The sequence below is a fragment of the Physella acuta genome, unplaced genomic scaffold (assembly GCF_028476545.2).
Source record: "Physella acuta isolate Inbredline_101_S28 unplaced genomic scaffold, ASM2847654v3 ptg001703l, whole genome shotgun sequence".
NCBI lineage: Eukaryota > Metazoa > Mollusca > Gastropoda > Physidae > Physella > Physella acuta.
The window spans coordinates 180,631-198,918 of NW_026733216.1; the positions used below are offsets into that span (position 1 = coordinate 180,631).

Here is an 18,288-nt window from a genome sequence, read left to right on the forward strand (position 1 = left end):
TATATATATATATATATATGGGGGGGGGGGGCTAAAACATCTTTTGCGGGATGGTCCTTTTTTTCTAGTTCCGCCACTGATACAATTTACATACAAAATAAATGGTTTTAGTAGTGTCTGCTTCTCCCCGGAAAGTTTCAACCCCTCTACAGAAAGTTTACATAAACCCTCCCTCCCCACCTCGCCCTTGAGGGGAAAATGTCTTTTCGAAACCCTTACTATAATAACAAATGCATAAGTCGCTCTGAATGTCGCATTATACTTTTTATAAAGCCAGCGAATCTCTCGAGTGCAGAGAGAAAATAACTCAAACTCCATTACGTAAATAAACACCGAACCATTTCCCGCGCGGCAGTTGAGAGCAGGCGTTCACGTCCATTCATGTCTGCTACTCCACGCAGTCCGCGCGTAACTCTAACACAGACCAGACGATGTGAACTGGGATCTGCTACCTAGACCGGTCACAATAAAATAGTCTGGTTTATCGTCTGGAGAGCAGCGCTCTCTACTCGGTCAATCCTGCTCAACACTAACACTAAATCTGGTGAGTTTTTGCTCTAAGCATTTCATATAGGCCTACAATCTGGTAGTGTTTTGCTTTAAGCTTCTGTTTACACCGCTAACTAACATGAATTACAATCTACTACGAAGCTTAAACTTTTGAGAAATTTTTAGTTTAAATCTGTTTTACGTGTTTAAGTAAATTTATAAGATTTGTATTGCTAACTACACGGCTGTAAAAATACGTTCTCGTTTAACCCTGCTTATGGTGGGAAGGTTAATTACGTATTCGTATGCCGACTCATCAGTTAAGTAGGTAGGTTAGTAGATAGATTATGTACACGTATACAGTGTTGTATTATATAGCTCATGCACATTATAATTTTATTTATATGCCGGGGTAGGGGACAGCCTCCACCTACCCCGCCCCCCTCCCCCGAAACACGTTTACCGACCCTCCCACCCCCTACCCACCTTAATGAAATAAATAGAAATTATATAAAAATAGTCCCCCCCCCCCATCCCGAAATTTTCAAGTGTCCTTTCCCCGGAGAAAAAGTCTTAAAGAAACACTGGCTGCCCCAGTCCTACCCTAACAACCCCCCATACCTCCACTACCACCCTCCACCCCCACCCCCACGCAATCACCAAACGCTTCAATAAAACTTCAGTGTTAGAACACATATTTGATTTTCACCTTTTAAATATTCGTTGTTCGTTGTTATAATAGATCGTAGCTACTGAAATTTAGTCCTCCATCTTAAACATTAGAACATCCGTGTTAAAAACAAAACATCCGTCTTTTCAATTAGGCCTTGGCTCTTAAACATAGACCTTGTTTGGAAAAAATGTGACCTCCACCATTAAAATTCGATACCGTTATTTAAAAGACCTTCGTCGTTAAAATATACCTTCTCTTTTAAAATTAAAACTTAGTAGTTTGAACTAGACCGTCGTGTTTTCAATTTTACTTTGGCTGTTGATAAAATGTTGGTCCTCGCTGTTTCACACAACCATGCTGAAGTGGGTGTTAGTGGTAGAGACCTCGCTTTTTGTTGAAAGGTCATCCTGCAATTTTAGGGGAGGTCATTGTCCTGATATGAGAGGTCACCCGGTCACTTCAGGGGAGACTACTGTGTTGGTAGGAGAGGTCATCCTGCCATTTTAGGGGAGGTCATTTTGTCTTAGTAATTAACCCATTTTGTCTTTTCCTGAAGTCTAATTATGCATATATATATATATATATATATATATATATATATATATATATATATATATATATATATATATATATATACATATATATATATATATATATATATATATACATATATATATATATATATATATATATATATATATATATATATATATATATATATATATATATATATATATATATATATATATATATATATATATATATATATATATATATATATATTAAATGTAATTAAACCATATGTTTGAAATCCCATAAGGTGCTTTCTGTTTTTGCAATGTGCATACATTTTGAAAATGCTTAAATTCTCTTTCTCCTGAACAATGTTTTAAAAGAAGTTTGGCCAGCACTACAGAAATACCGTGTTAGTCTGGGAGGGGAGGGTACATACACGTGTACTTTGAGAACTCCTGAAAGAAGTATACCTACGTCATATAGAAGAAAGGAAGATTAGAAACAAAAAGAGTTTTTCACACAAAAACACATTTGGAAATACATTATACAATGTTAAGTTGGAACTACATAATACACTGTAAAGTTGGCAATACATAATACACTTGAATGTGTAAAGCGAGACTGTAAATGAGAAGACCTATGTCATTTAAAAATTATTAAAACGTTGAGCTATTAACTAAGATTTTTAGCATTGCATTGTGTTGATGATTTCGTGAAACTATCCACACAGGTAATTATTGTCAGCTAATGAATCTTTGTCCGAAGCGAAAGGCAATGGCATTCTTCACTAATGATTCTTCACTAATGATTCTTCACTAATGATTCTTCACTAATGATTCTTCACTAATGATTCTTCACTAATGACAGAAACAAATTTAGGAGATATATAAGTCAACATGTACTGGACAGCGTGACCTAAGAGAGAAAACCTCGAGTTCGTATCCGGGTTTAAGTAACTAGAACATCATTGAGTCCACCCAGCTCTGATGAGAACCTAACTCACGTTTGGGAAAGTAAAGGCGGCTGGGCAAAGTGCTGACCACACCTTCTCTTCATATGACGGGGTAAAAAACATATGAACTCTACTTTATCTGCCCAACCAACGGATCACCAGGTCTAAAGAGGATTCTCTACTTTTTACTTTGCAAGAAAACATAGGTTATCTATAAATAAAATGGCAAAAATATGCTCGCTATAAATAAACCAGCAATGATAGGCGTAAATATGATTAGGGTGTTTCCCTTTCAACAATGTAACTATTGTATTTTGTTTTATATTATAAAAAATGCTCGTCCGGAAGAAATTATATTGTGGTGGGCAGTGAGGGAGGGTGAAGGCATACAAGACGGGGGTGGGGCAATTTACTGAACATCATACACACACATACACACACAGACACACATACACGCACAAACAAGACGGGGGGTGGTTCAATTTACTGAACATCATACACACACACACACAGACACACACACATACACACACACAGACACGCACACATACACGCACACACAAGACGGAGGGGGGGCTATTTACTGAACATCATGCATTGTTTTTTAAGTGTTGAATGACTCACGTAATTTTATTGTCTTCTGATTTAAGACTACTCACAATATCTCACGTTTTGCTGAGCAGTTGTTGCTATTGTGCTCCAAAACCTTGAGTGCATGAGACATTTTCTGACCCCCACTTGACCCCCACTTGACCCCTGATGTTGACTCCCTTTCTACTTTCTACTGCATGTTTGAAAGTAGTGAAGAACTAAAATGAACAACTTCCTAAAGTTTTTGAAGTATTAGTGAAACAGAAACTCGGCTTCTCATTCATAAAGAAAACGAGTATTTAAAGTCCTGTAATAGTAGTAAACTATGGGGGGAAAAAATGGTTCTTGCTCTCTAACATAGGGGAGATAAATCTTGGGTCGAAAAAATGTTAATTAATGGTAGAAATAAAGGGGAGATTATTCCCCCACCGAGTTTCGGCTTCAGTGCAAATGTAGTGTTGTTAAAGTTAACAGTAGACTAGCAAAGTAGGGAACAGTTAAAGACAACCATTGTAGTAAAGTAGGGAATAGTTAAAGACAATCAGTGTATTAGAGTAGGGAATAGTTAAAGACAATCAGCGTATTAGAGTAGGGAATAGAAAAAGACAATCATTGTAGTAAAGTAGGGAATAGTTAATGACAAGCAGTTTAGTAAAATAGAGAATTGCTTATGACAATATAATTAGACTAACAAAGTAGAGAATAGTAAAATATAATTTAGACTAATGAAGTAAGTTTTACTGTGGCAGTCAAGTCATTACGATGTTTACTTTAATGGAAAATAATATAGCTAAAACAAAACTGTGCTAGTAAGGTAGGCCTACATGGCCAAAGTGAAGTAAAAACATTTGGCGAGAAAAGTACAGAACTGTACAAAAAAATAAGTCTATCAAAGTACAGAGACTGATAAAGTTGTGTAAACTATACGAATAGCTCTACAATGTGAATTAATTAATGGATGCACTTTTTTGTTGGCAGTGTAAGCGTATGACCTGAGGACATCATGTCCTACCCCCCAGGACCGAAAGGACTTCCCATTGTGGGCAGTTTACTCAGCTACAAAGACCACAGGACCAGCCTCCAGTGGACGAAAGAGTTCGGTCCGTTCTACTGCACCTGGATGGGGCTACAGGAGATGGCCTACTTCAACAGCATCGAGCTGGTTGAAGGCTACATGGAGGGGGAGGTGGGGGAGCTGATGCTGGGCAGACCGGAAGGTCCTTTACCTATAGGTCAAGGTCAGTGCTCCAAGAAATTTATTATACAGGAACGTTCTTTTTGTAGACGAGAAGGGAAAAGAAGTGACGAATGAAATCGATTTTTAAAAAAAAATCGACATCGATTTCACCACAACAGTAAAATAGCCTTAACCTCGACCAACTCTTTATATTAACACTAGCCCACACTCTAGTATAAATAGTATAAATATCAACTTAGCGTTGAATGAGGTTATTTAAGTTATAACATCATTGTACTTCTTTCCTCTTCTTCTTCGTTCTTAATTTAGTGTTGAAGGGGATCGAGATTTATCTGCAAGTGGGTTTGAACTTGAGACTTTGTTTGAATTTATCAACCATGAGCTTTTGCCGACTCGACCACGCCTCCAACACAATTAAGCGTTACGTGTCAACTGGTTATGCGCCATAGAGGCCATTGACTCCGATTTCAGCCTGCTCTTCTTTTTGGATTTGCTTCCATAGCCTACATGGCAGCAGTTGTTTAATTTTGGAGTTGTCTCTCCTAGAAGAGTGGCTGTCCCCAGCTAACGAGCCTCATCTGCTCGAGGGTTCGAACTCGAGACTTTTCGGTTTAGCAACCATGAGCTTTACCGACTCGACCACGCCGACCCCATCATAGTACTAATGTAGTCATTTATCACGGGAAATTAAGACGGTAGGGGTTTTAACAAACGTTTTTGATTTTTACAATAAAGTTAATTTAAATTTACGTACATCTCTATCGAATGCGTGTTTAATATGAGAAAAGACGGAACATTTTTTACATAATATATTCAACATTTTATTGTCCAGTAGGCTGGTTCCCAGTACTGAAGATTCGGACACCATCTTCCCAAATGTGGCCCCAGTCTAGCTGTATACGCTTACATTCCCCCCCCCCCGATCACTCTGGGGTTGTTGTTTTTTCGCGGACACACCAGCCACTAAACAGAGGTTAAAGGTCGTCTTAAACGTCACAAAGGTTTGAATAAAACCTTAAACAAATACGAACCGTATATGTCAGTTAGAAGTGTCCGAAATTTCGCTCGGGCGTTTCGATCTAGACAGACAGACAGAGGAAGTGAGTTAAATAAAAGCTTGTAATAAAACATAACAATGCGCCACTGTTTGATTGATTTACTTCGCGTCGAGCAGCTTAAGCCAGCTATCTGGCTCATCTTTCGAGACATCTTCACATTTATCTGGAGTGTGGATCTGCCAGATATCAAACAATCTTCGTGATCGTCTGCTGTACGTGCGTCATAAAACATGGCTGGTGGACAAAGATATGTGGAAGTGTCTTCTCTCATATAGTGGCAGAGACCATTGTCTCTAGCAAAAGTGCCGGATATCGTTGTCAATGTGCTAGATAAAGCTGTCACTAGCCTATGTGCCAGATAACATTGTCACTAGTATACGTGTCATATATAACGGACACTAGTATGCGTGTCATTGTTACTAGCATACGTGCCAGATAACATTGTCACTAGCGTATGTGGCAGATACCATTGTCTCTCTCATATAGTGGCAGAGACCATCGTCAATAGCATACATGCCAGATAAAACGTGGTAGATATCATTGTCAATAGCATACATGCCAGATAAAACTGTCAGTAGGTAGCATACGTGTTAGATATCATTGTCACTAGCATATGTGCCACATATCATTGTCACTAGCATATGTGCCAGATAACATTGTCACTAGCATATGTGCCAGATAACATTGTCACTAGCATATGTGCCACATATCATTGTCACTAGCATATGTGCCACATATCATTGTCACTAGCATATGTGCCAGATAACATTGTCACTAGCATATGTGCCAGATATCATTGTCACTAGCATATGTGCCACATATCATTGTCACTAGCATATGTGCCACATATCATTGTCACTAGCATATGTGCCAGATAACATTGTCACTAGCATATGTGCCAGATAACATTGTCACTAGCATATGTGCCACATATCATTGTCACTAGCATATGTGCCAGATAACATTGTCACTAGCATATGTGCCAGATAACATTGTCACTAGCATATGTGCCACATATCATTGTCACTAGCATATGTGCCAGATAACATTGTCACTAGCATATGTGCCAGATATCATTGTCACTAGCATATGTGCCACATATCATTGTCACTAGCATATGTGCCAGATAACATTGTCACTAGCATATGTGCCACATATCATTGTCACTAGCATATGTGCCAGATAACATTGTCACTAGCATATGTGCCAGATAACATTGTCACTAGCATATGTGCCGGATACCACTGTCACTGTCAAACGTTCCATTGACACTGTCACTAGCATACGTGACAGATACCTAGCATACATATACCATTGTCCCTAGCATACAAGGGCAGACAACAATCTCCCAAGCATACAGAAGCAAATGGATTGTGGAAAATACCACCGGTTTCTGTTTATGCCTTGTGTACGTGTACGCTACGTGTACGTGTTGGGGTACGGGTATTGCGTACGTGTATGTATGTTTCCCTATCCTTACCTAGACTACACACACACGTTTGTATGTTTCCCACTTTGCCATCCTTCATGATTAACATATCAGATGACAGCTACTTCTATTGTTAACCCTGAACTATTGATTGAGTAGCGTGTAATTGTCTGCTCAATGCACGTGAGGTTATCTCTGACTTTAAATTAGTTGTATTAAACAGATAACAGATTACTTAACAGCACAACAATTTAAAACTAGATTTACAGTAGCGCGCATCTCTGATCAAATACGTTTCTACAAGCTTTTATTTAACTCGCTTCCTCGTCAGTCGTCAGTCTAGATCGAAACGTGGGTCAGGACATGAAGACAATACAATCTGAAATTAAATTTGACTTAATTTGGTGCGCGGACCTTTGACCACAGGTGTTTTGACCATAGGGGATTTGAGCATAGGGGGTTTGACCACAGCGGAGCTTTGACCATAGGGGGTTTGACCACAGCGGGGCTTTGACCATAGTGGGTTTGACCACAGCGGGGCTTTGACCATAACGGAGCTTTGACCATAGGGGGTTTGACCACAGCGGGGCTTTGACCATAACGGAGCTTTGACCATAGGGGGTTTGACTATAGGGGGTTTGGCCACAGGTGTTTTCGCAGCAGAGGGTCTTTGATCACAGGTGGTTTGTCAACGAATGTGTGATCACAAGCGCTGTGTTCTGCTTTAAAAACAGGTGTTTTTTCCATAAAGGGTCTTTGATCACAGGGCTTTTTTTCCATATAGGGTCTTTGATCACTGGTGGTTTTTCCAATGCTGGCGTTTGCTAATAAGCGCTTTGCCCATATATTGTAATGGTTTATTTAAAATGTTGTGTAATTATATTTTAAATTGCGGCAGGATATAATAATATGTTAATTCATCATATATAAATACAAGTAATCTAAACCATACAATTATTACTTCTTTGACCACACTGTTGGCATTTTTTTTTATCTTTTGTTATCCTTTCTATTTATGTATTTTTAAGTGCATCTACATTATTTATTTGTGAAACTTGTTATATGTCGCATTATTTATGTTCCATTTATATTTAAAATAAATTATATGAGGCGTCGCACCAGCCTTTATGTGGAGACTAAAATATCGTTCTTAACTTTTTTTTAGTTCGTTAATTTCTATTAATGGACTCCCAGGAAACTAGTATAAAATCGAATTAATTGTATCACAAATTTAAATCAAATAACAATTTATAATATCTGTTTTAAAATCTATATATTATGGTTAACCCCGCTCTGTGGCCAAAACCCCGCTGTGGTCATACCCTCTATGGTCAAACCCCCTATGGTCAAACCCCCTATGGTCAAACCTCCGCTGTGGTCAAACCTCCGCTGTGGTCAAACCCTCTATGGTCGAATCCCCTATGATCAAAGCATAATTGGATGCCTAATTAATTTTTTATGAATTAATTACAATTAGGACCGAATTAGTAGGCAGTTCGATCCAACTACTCCACACGCGTCATCACTTTCAATAGCGCATTATCACGCTCAATAGGCGCGCAAAGGTTTTTAGTCATGTAACTCTATTGTAAATAAAAACATGTAAAGTACTAAAAAATAAACCGGGAGTGATCTCCCCTAAACTTTCTCGAATATTCTTATATAAAATAACAGGGGATGGGAACTCGGGCTATAGACATGATTTTTAATCCATTTTAAATACTTAAAGTTTTAAAAATAGAATAAAATCTCGTAGACAAATTAATTGCACACCAAGTGAACGCCAAATAAAAAAGCGCATAATGGTGCGCAATATTATTATTACTTTTAAAATTTACATTAGTTTTTTGAGAAATCGGAAGTAGCGTAAAGTACTACTTCCAGTCAACGGAAATGACTCAAAATTTGATAGAAGGTAGAGAATTAGATCTTTTACTTACATATGAAATTTCATTTATCTATCTGAAATAGTACTCAAGTTATAGGCTTTTGAAAAATTCAAAGTAGGAAAAGTACCACTTCCGGTTATCGGAAATCGCTCAAAAGTTGATACGGATCTACGATTTTGATAAAATACTTATATATGAAATTTCATCAACCTGGCTGTAACGGTTCTCAAGTTATCGTGTTTACACACGGACAGACAGACACACAGACACACAGACACACAGACAGACACACAGACATACGGACAAGATTGCAAAATTATGTTTTTCCGTATCAGTGAGGTGTGAAACGTCGAGATTTGTAAAAATCTCGATTTTTTTTTTTTGCACGATTACAAGACTTTCTCTATACTTCGTATATACGAGAAAGTAAAAATTCATAAAAACGTTTTTATGCAATAATGCACTAAAAAGTAGAAAATAAATTATACACTACTATTCAAATTACTATAAAGAAAAGCGTGGGTCTCTTCCTAAATATTACTAATGGTATCCAATAGATACTAATGTGACCCACGCGTTTCTTTATAGTTATTTAAATAGTAGTGTATAATTTATTTTCTACTTTTTAGTGCATTTGTACTTAAAAGCTTGTTATTAAAACGTTTTTTATGAAAAAATTATAAAAGTACAGATCTAAATTTGAACAACGTTAGGGGGTAACTTGAAGTAATATTTCATGCTGATCTCACTTAATACAACGCACAATTCATCGTACGACACACGTCTATGTTAGACAGGATCATTAGAATTAGTCCAGAGTGAAGCTAGAATCCTCTTCTTCTGTCTAGTATTTTAGGATTACTCTGATGCCACCACTACTGTTCTTCCACCCGTCTCCGATGATTAATGTATTAAACGGGGAAACATTTTTATAAGCTTTTGTTTAGTTCATAATGTTTGTTTGTCTATTGGTTTCTCTTTTTTTTGCCTGTTTTTTTTAAATCTATTATACTATTTGTTGGTTTGTTGGTTTATTGGTATGTTTCTTTGTTTGTTTTTTACAAGATTGACCTTAAATCCACACACATTATGAACTAAATTAAAAACGCTTTTAATAAAATGATCAGAAAAATACTTTATTATAATAAGCTGTTAAATGTACCTAAAATCAAGTCTCATCTTATAATATTTTTCTCATTTCTCTGTCCAGGCCTTCTCTTTGGTAGCGGAGAAAACTGGGAGAAGAACAGGATACGCGTGAGAGAGGCCTTAGAGCACCCCAGGTTCAAATCCAAATTGGAAGAAGTCATCCATCACGAGCTGGGCATCGCGCTACAGAAGCTTGATGCCCAGCTGACCCCCGACCCCATGAGGCTAGGGGATGTGTTTCTGGAACCGTGTGTGTATGTTGTTGCTGGGGTCCTTTTAGGGGACCCAGTGCCGCTAGACTCAGAGGACAGGCGTGTTCTGTTGAGCATCGCCCAGGACATGTTTCAGTGTAACTTCCGCTCGTTCATGACACAGTTCTCATTGAAGTGTCCGATGTAAGTATACAATGTGATATGTAATCTTTTGAAGTGTTCAATATATGTACACAATGTGATATGTAATGTAAGTACACTGTGTGATATGCAATCTTTTGAAGTGTAAAATGTATGTACACAATGTGATATGAAATCTTTTGAAGTGTAAAATGTATGTACACAATGTGATATGAAATCTTTTGAAGTGTAAAATGTATGTACACAATGTGATATGAAATCTTTTGAAGTGTAAAATGTATGTACACAATGTGATATGAAATCTTTTGAAGTGTAAAATGTATGTACACAATGTGATATGAAATCTTTTGAAGTCCCAAATGTAAATACAAAATGTGATGTGCAATCGTTTTTTTTTTTGAGTCCAACATTAAGAACACAGGCTAGCAGTAAGATATTTTTCAGTTCTTAAAACAATATTTTACATTAATTTTCAAATAGGTGATTTTTAACAAACTTAATTTTGAACAAAACTAAACAGCGGAAAAAAATAATTAGTTATTGATATTATAAATTAGTAGAAAGAAAATTTCACATCAACTGATTAATCAATATTATTATATGTACGGCTTAGAAATTTAATTTTAATTTAAATTGCAATATTTGTTAAATTAACATGTCTTTAAAGTAGTCGAGTAAAATATCTTTTCGTAGTTTTATTTACTTTCAAATATTTAATGGACATTTGTCTTTGCAAATTTTTTAAACAATTTGCTTGTCGTAAAATACAGTGTGTATCTCTGTCGCTAAATTATTGACATAATGAACTGTGCTAAAATAGATCAGTATCAATCACATAACAAACATATCCTGACAGCCACTTGACTTGATAGACATTGTGTTAGTGATGCTTTGTTCCAACTTGAAATCAACACAACTCAGTTCATGATATCTACTACAGGACAGCGAAGCTAGTGTCAACGGTTCTCTTCACCGAGTTGGTCGACCTGCAGAAGACGATCAGCACACTCAGGGCGTTGATCCGGAAATGGGTCAAGGCCATCCGCCAACGGGCAACTGCTAAAGACTCACCCGCCACGAAGCTGGATGAAGCATCGGCTATTTACTCTATGCTGAAAGATGTGGGGTTTCACGAAAGCACGGAGGAGAATGGTGAGAGATGTGTGTTATAATTTCATCTACTGAAGTATAAGCACATGCTGGTAGGCTGTTGCTAGTAGAGATAGTTTAGAGATTCTGGGATATTGAGTGTATGCGTAGTGGCTATATCCGTCTTTTCTCATTATTTGCTCGAAGACAATATGTGGGTTTAAAAGTGGCGTGAACGATTTTTAAAGGTGACTTTATGAAGGTGGTTAGGAGAAAGTGGATGTATACAGGTAGAGAGGAATAAATACGAAAACATTTTGATGGCTGTTAAAGTTTGGATTGAGTAAAATCGACTTAACATGGCTTCGAGGTGGGGAAAGGTTGCCTTTACAAATTGACCTAGCTATGTCTTAGTACGTGGGTCTGGCAATGGTTGCCTAGCAACGGCTGCCCGCTAATGGCTGTCTAACAATGGTTTCTTAGCATTGAAAACATTGTAAGAGCTCACCAAATAAAACCTGTATATTTATGACATCCTAGCATTGTTCACTAAGCAATGTTCACCTCGCGACGACCATATACGAATGATCGTTGTAGAAAATTTACCTAGCCTAGATCAACTAAATTTAGCTAATGTAGCTACGACTACCCGATAATAACTTTAGAAAGATTAATCAACAAGGAGTATTATCCGCATGTAATATTTATCAAAGGAAAATCAAATCCCGATGTCCATCATACAAAGAATGCGTATCTAGAATAATCTTCCTCTACTAAACTACCCTACCCAGAGGCGAAGCGGGGGGGGGGGGGGGTCGGGCGGGGGGTGCGGACCGCACCGGGTGACACCATTCAGCGGGGTGACACCAATGCAAAAAATAGCAAAATATATAAAGGAAAATTTGAGGTGGGGTGCAAATCGAAAGTTTTAGGGGGGGGGGGGTGCAAATCTAAAATTTGAAAGTTTGTCGGGAAGGGTCGCTACGCCTCTGGGGGTGACACCATTAAGTGCCGCACCGGGCGACACCCGACCTCGATACGCCACTGACCCTACCCCCTCCCCCACCCCTCACCTTTACAGAGGCCGAGCTTGTGATGACCATGAACGACATGTTCTTTGCGGGTACGACCACTGTCCAGTCTGCCTTCGAGTTTACCCTGATGTATCTCTCCAAGTACACGCAGCACCAGCAGAGGGCGCGGGAGGAGGTGGACAGGGTGGCGGGGAGCGGCCCACTCTCCTGGGCCATGAAGGAGAGGATGCCTTTCGTCTGGGCCTGCGTGCTGGAGGGTCTACGACTGGCGACCTTGACCCCGTCGACTATACCACACGTGCTGACACAGGAGGTGAAGGTGAGTAGGTGGTTTGAACGTGTTTTGTATTTTTTTTTTACTTTCTCGTATATACAAAGTATAGAGAAAGTCTTGTAATCGTGCCAAAAAAACAATCTAAATTTTTCCAAATATCGACGTTTTACAGCTCCCTGAGTCGGAAAAATATAGTTTTGCAATCTTGTCCGTACGTCTGTGTGTGTGTATGTGTGTGTGTCTGTCTGTAAACAGGATAACTTGAGCACCGTTACAGCTAGATTGATGAAATTTCATATATAAGTATTTTATCAAAATCGTAGATCCGTATCAACTTTTGAGCGATTTCTGATAACCGGAAGTGGAACTTTTTCTACCTTGAATTTTTCTAAAGTCTATAACTTGAGTACTATTTCAGACAGATAAATGAAGTTTCACATATAAATAAAATTGCAAATTCTCTGCTTTCTTTAAAATTTTGAGTAATTTCTGTTGACCGAAAGTAGTAATTTCTGATTTCTCAAAAAACGCTTGAGAATTTATAAAGTACTAATAATATTCCGCACTATCATGCACATTTTGTGTGGTGTTCACTTGGCTATCTATTTTGGCAAAAGTCAGATCGCTATCCTAGCTAAAAAAACAACAGATGTGTATCCTGGTAGAAGACTAACAATTCTACATCCTTCATCAAGAAGAGATGCATCTATATCCGGAAGAAAAATATTAGATGTTTATCCCGACTGAGAATAGATAAATCTATATCCTAGCTGAGAAAAAAAAACTAGACTCGAACAAGATACACGTAAAAACATCGACCACGACTTCCCTCACTAGATATCTTCAATGTTTTATTAAAATGTTTAATTTTAATTAAATCTAATTAATCTCAGGTTAATGAGTACACCTTACGGAAAGGCACCTATGGCATAGGAAGTATGTGCAGCCTACACAGAGACGAAAGATTTTTCCCCTCGCCCGAAGTTTTTTATCCCGAGCGTCATTTGGATGGCCAAAATATTCGGGATGTTCCCAGTTATAGGCCATACGGGATAGGTAATATTTTTTGGGGAATTTTCTGTCATTCGGGGGAATTTTCTGTCATTCAGGAGAATTTTCCGTCATTCTGGGAATTTCCCGTCGTTTGGTAGCAAGAAAAGAATTTTAATTATACCTTTTTTTTGGGGGTTTTTTTTTGCAGTAAAAACGATCAAAACCCTAGTCCTAAAATACAAAGCTTTGATAATTGTGTTTTACCATGTAAAGTATTTTCGAAAATGTATTTCTGTTCAGGGTTTCCTTCAGAAATTTTGCTGTTGTGGAGTTGAGGGGGGGGGGGGTAGGAGTTTCTGAAAGTGGGTGCACTTGATACTTTCAGTAGGGGGATGACGACGATAATTGAAGTATTTAATTTTCTATTTAAACTTCTAAATTATAAGTTTGAATAGAAAAAAACATATACTTCAATTATAATTATTTCTAATATTTTTATTTTTGTTTTAAAGGGGGTGGGGGATGTGTAATGCTAGGGGAGTGCTCCGGGTGGGGGAGAGAGGGTCACTACTCCCACGAAGAGAGGCTTGAGTGAAATACTGTTTCCGATCGTTTTAGATTTGAGTACTTTAAATGTTAAATATCACTGTCTGATATTAAATATTTTTATAAGCCACTTAGCGGGTTAGTAGTCATAGTCATCTTTAATCAGAAATATTAACTTCCTGCTTATTTGGGAATGGCAGCTTAAGGGATGTAACCATAATATACTTTTTTTCTTTATTTCAAACTAACTAAACTCGAACCACTCTAACCCATACTAACCCAAAACGTGTGATGTTTCGAACCCAGGTCGTCGCAAATGTATCGGGTGGGACATGGCCGATGTGGAACTGTTTCTCTACACGGCCTCAGTTCTGCGGAGGTACGTCATCACGTCAGCAGACGACACGCCGCCCCAGGACATGGAGGTCAAGTCTCTCATCTGCTGCCATCTCAAGGACTTCCGGTGTTTTGTCGAGAAGAGATGAGGGGCTCTTGTGATTTGGTGATGGTGTGGTGTGGTGTGGTGCTGATATGTCTCGTTTTAATGCCCTTTCAGGAATTTAATGCCCAGCATGGCGTTTGATGCCCCCGCATGACATGTAATGCCCAGGATTTAGTGCCAAACCCGGCATTTGACATACAGCAAGTTATTTAATACTCAGCCTAACTTTGATGCCCAGGGCGAGATTTAATGCCCAGGTTGACATTTAATGCCCGGCCCGACATTCTATGCCCAGTTTAGCCTTCGGTACCCAACCCGGTATACATAACCCATTATGATGCCATGTTTTATGCCTAGCCTTTGATGCCCTGTATTGTAATGCCTTGGATTCAATACCTTGTAATTTAATGTCATATTTTCTTTTTTTTTGTTTTATCCTCCATATTTTAATTCAAATTTCGGTGAAATAAAAAAGTAGCCTTAACTCTGTTTGATTGGAGTGCTTCATGTTGCTGTCAGATAATAAATATTGTTTGATCCATGGAACAGACTAGTTCTCATATTAAAAACTTTTTTTATTAAATAAAGGTGTGTATGAGGGCTGATTGTACTCTGGTAGTTGTCTTTTTATTTCTCTCTGAACTTGATGTGTCTTTATATTTCTCTCTGAACTTGATGTGTCTTTATATTTCTCTCTGAACTTGATATGTCTTTCTCTTTGAGCTTGATGTGTCTTTATATTTCTCTCTGAACTTGATATGTCTTTCTCTTTGAGCTTGATGTGTCTTTATATTTCTCTCTGAACTTGATATGTCTTTCTCTTTGAGCTTGATGTGTCTTTATATTTCTCTCTGAACTTGATATGTCTTTCTCTTTGAGCTTGATGTGTCTTTATATTTCTCTCTAAGCTTTAATACAATTTAATACTATGACGAAAAGCACGTTCACATACAATGATTGTATCGTGACAGTCACATTAAATTTAATACTCTGTCAAACGGGATTCACATAAAATTTTGTATGGCGATTAACAACATGGAGACATACAATTCGATATTGTGAAAAACAACGCAGTCACATGAATTTAATACTTTGATAAACCGCATCAAATAAAATTTTATATTTTGACAAACAGAACCATCACGTAACCTAAAACGGCAACTTCAATCAAATGAAACGGAATATATTTTTTTTTCCGGCTTTGTTTTTAAAGTCAAAACACAAGTTTGATTTTGTCGTTTTTTGTAGCTCCGTTTTGTCATTAGTTCCAACCCATTTTAATTAATTTTAATTAATTTTAATTAATTGAGCGCTTGCTTTCAACCATCGCAGACAACTGCAACTACTGTGATATGCAATAGGGCTGGTAAGTAGGTCAATAAAGAGTTCTATGGCTCATGCAGGTTTTATTGAGCCGTAGAACTGGTTGGTGACCTACTTACCAGCCCTATAGAATCTAGTACTTAATTAATTAGACAAATAATATTGTAATTTAATTATTAAAATGAATGTTCACATTAATTTGGACTTCAAATATTACAGAGTTAACGAGCCGGTAGCCACGTTAATGGTGTTTTAAAAAGTCTGATGACAAATTTAAAAATTGACGTTCACAGATGACTACTGCGTTACTTTATTTTAGACGTTTTGAAGACGCGTTTAATAAGAACTGTCGAATGAAAAGAAAACAAGTAATTAAAAAAAGTCTAGTGACAATTTTAGCGCAATTTCCTTACGTTATCTAAAAATAGCTCTGTCGTAGCGTAAATCAACAGCAGGGTTAGTAAAACCATTGGTTAGTTATTAAAACGTTTTTTATTAAATTTTTTTTCAGTATTTTACATGTTTTATTTACAATAGAGTAACATGACTAAAAACCATTGCGCGCCTAGCTACCGAGCGTGATGTCGCAGATATTGAACGTGATGGCGCAGCTATAAAACGTGATGACGCGTGTGGTGTGGTTGCATAAAATGCCTACTAATTCGGTCCAAATTTTAATTAATTCAAAAAATTTTTTGTGACCAAACGAAAGGATATTTTTGAAAACTTTCTTCGGCAATATTGTTCTTAATTATAGCAGAAATCGATTGGTGCATGTTTCAAGTCGCTAAGTGGTCTGGTTGCCGAGATATGGGCCAAAAACTGCATTTTTCCGAGGTTTTTTTTGGCTTTTCCTGGAAATCCATGACAGAAACCCGGAATTTTTATGGCCTATGTTCATCCTCGTAACTTGCTTAACATTATTGTTTTTGTAACTAGTCATCGATATTGCTTCGTTGAGGAGGAGATACGACTTAAAGCTGCGGACACACATCCATACATTCATCCATCCATTCCCAGAAATGACGAGTTAATAAACGCAATTCTCCAGAATGGAAATTGCGCTAAAAATATGCTCTAGTTGGTTTTAATTCTTAACTATTGGCTTTAATTTAAATTTGTTTAGGTCCTAGATAACAAATGTATGAATGAAAAAATATTTTAAAATAACTAGAAAAATAGTATACTTACGTTCATTTTGTTGAAATAATGGTACTAGTGTTTGTCGCTAAAGTGATTACATGATAAAATTGTATCAATTCACCCCCGAACGAAATGGAATTCTATAGAAAATATATACATTTAACAGTGCCCGCCCCAACAAAGAAAGTCTACTGCCCCCACAGAAAATTTTCAGTCAAACAACGTATAGTGGCAATATACATTGTTTTAACAAATATTATACGTAAGAAATAGGATACATTAATGCAGCATGTTTTTAATCACAGTACACCGTACGACAATGGCAAAAGCCGGAAATACGTCACAACATGTAATTTTAAAGTCTGTATTGATGTTTCGTTTTGTTTTAGCCATTCTTCTACTACAAAAATACACGAACTCGCATTTTATAGGCTTGGGTCTTGTAACTGTTATTCTTGATGGTATGAAAGTAAGTGTTAACATTCGTTTTTAAACTTTTGGTATTAGCTCTCATTAATAAATTTATAGGTAATCTCACGATATACGATATAGCGTCGGTTATTATTCCGGAATGGAACAGCAATAAAAAATAATAAAACTATGGCGTAGTCTGTCACGCCGTTCCGGAAACAACCGGAAGTACTGTAAACCATATTTTATTTGGCGTCATGTTATTTTTAATACATAATATTTAAAAATGTGCTTAGATTGATTTTAGTTGCATGTTAAATACTGTTTTTGTAACTATTTTTTCTAATTATTTGAAGTATATGTGCTGATTATTGTTGCTACTAAACATTTGTTCTAGTACTTCTTACTACTTTAGAAGTTTTAGTACTTAGTAGATCTAATCGCCTTATTTTACTAGATCTAGATCTACAATGTAGTGGTCGCAAATCTTTTTTTTTTTTTGTTTCTTAAAAAAACATTAATTTTTACACTCGACTTTGTTATTAATTATTAATATTTAGATCCAGATCTACTGATTGTTGCTAATTTTCTGTGAATTAAAATTTAGTTAAAACATTAATTCAATGCACTTGACTTGACTTGACTATATGTATATTTCAACAGTCAAATAAACTATGGTTTACAGTTACGAACGTTTAAGAAATTCATCAAATAATACCGGATAATTTCCGACGCT

At 37.1% G+C, this 18,288-nt stretch overlaps 1 protein-coding gene across 2 annotated transcripts in view; it reads left to right on the plus strand.

The window, feature by feature from the left end:
* LOC131930024 (cytochrome P450 2C23-like) overlaps window positions 1–14,758 on the plus strand; it is a 28,507-nt gene extending 13,749 nt beyond the window's left edge. The window contains exons 1-7 of one of the 2 annotated variants that reach the window (XM_059286388.1): window positions 369–544; window positions 4,200–4,459; window positions 10,006–10,339; window positions 11,238–11,449; window positions 12,468–12,739; window positions 13,588–13,750; window positions 14,540–14,758. In XM_059286388.1, coding sequence (XP_059142371.1) covers window positions 4,225–4,459; window positions 10,006–10,339; window positions 11,238–11,449; window positions 12,468–12,739; window positions 13,588–13,750; window positions 14,540–14,718 — 1,395 coding nt within the window. In that variant the 5' untranslated portion in view covers window positions 369–544; window positions 4,200–4,224 and the 3' untranslated portion in view covers window positions 14,719–14,758. Of the gene's footprint in view, window positions 1–368; window positions 545–4,199; window positions 4,460–10,005; window positions 10,340–11,237; window positions 11,450–12,467; window positions 12,740–13,587; window positions 13,751–14,539 lie in introns of those variants that run through there. The other variant, XM_059286389.1, reaches the window with a different exon arrangement.
* Window positions 14,759–18,288: the final 3,530 nt, after the last annotated feature.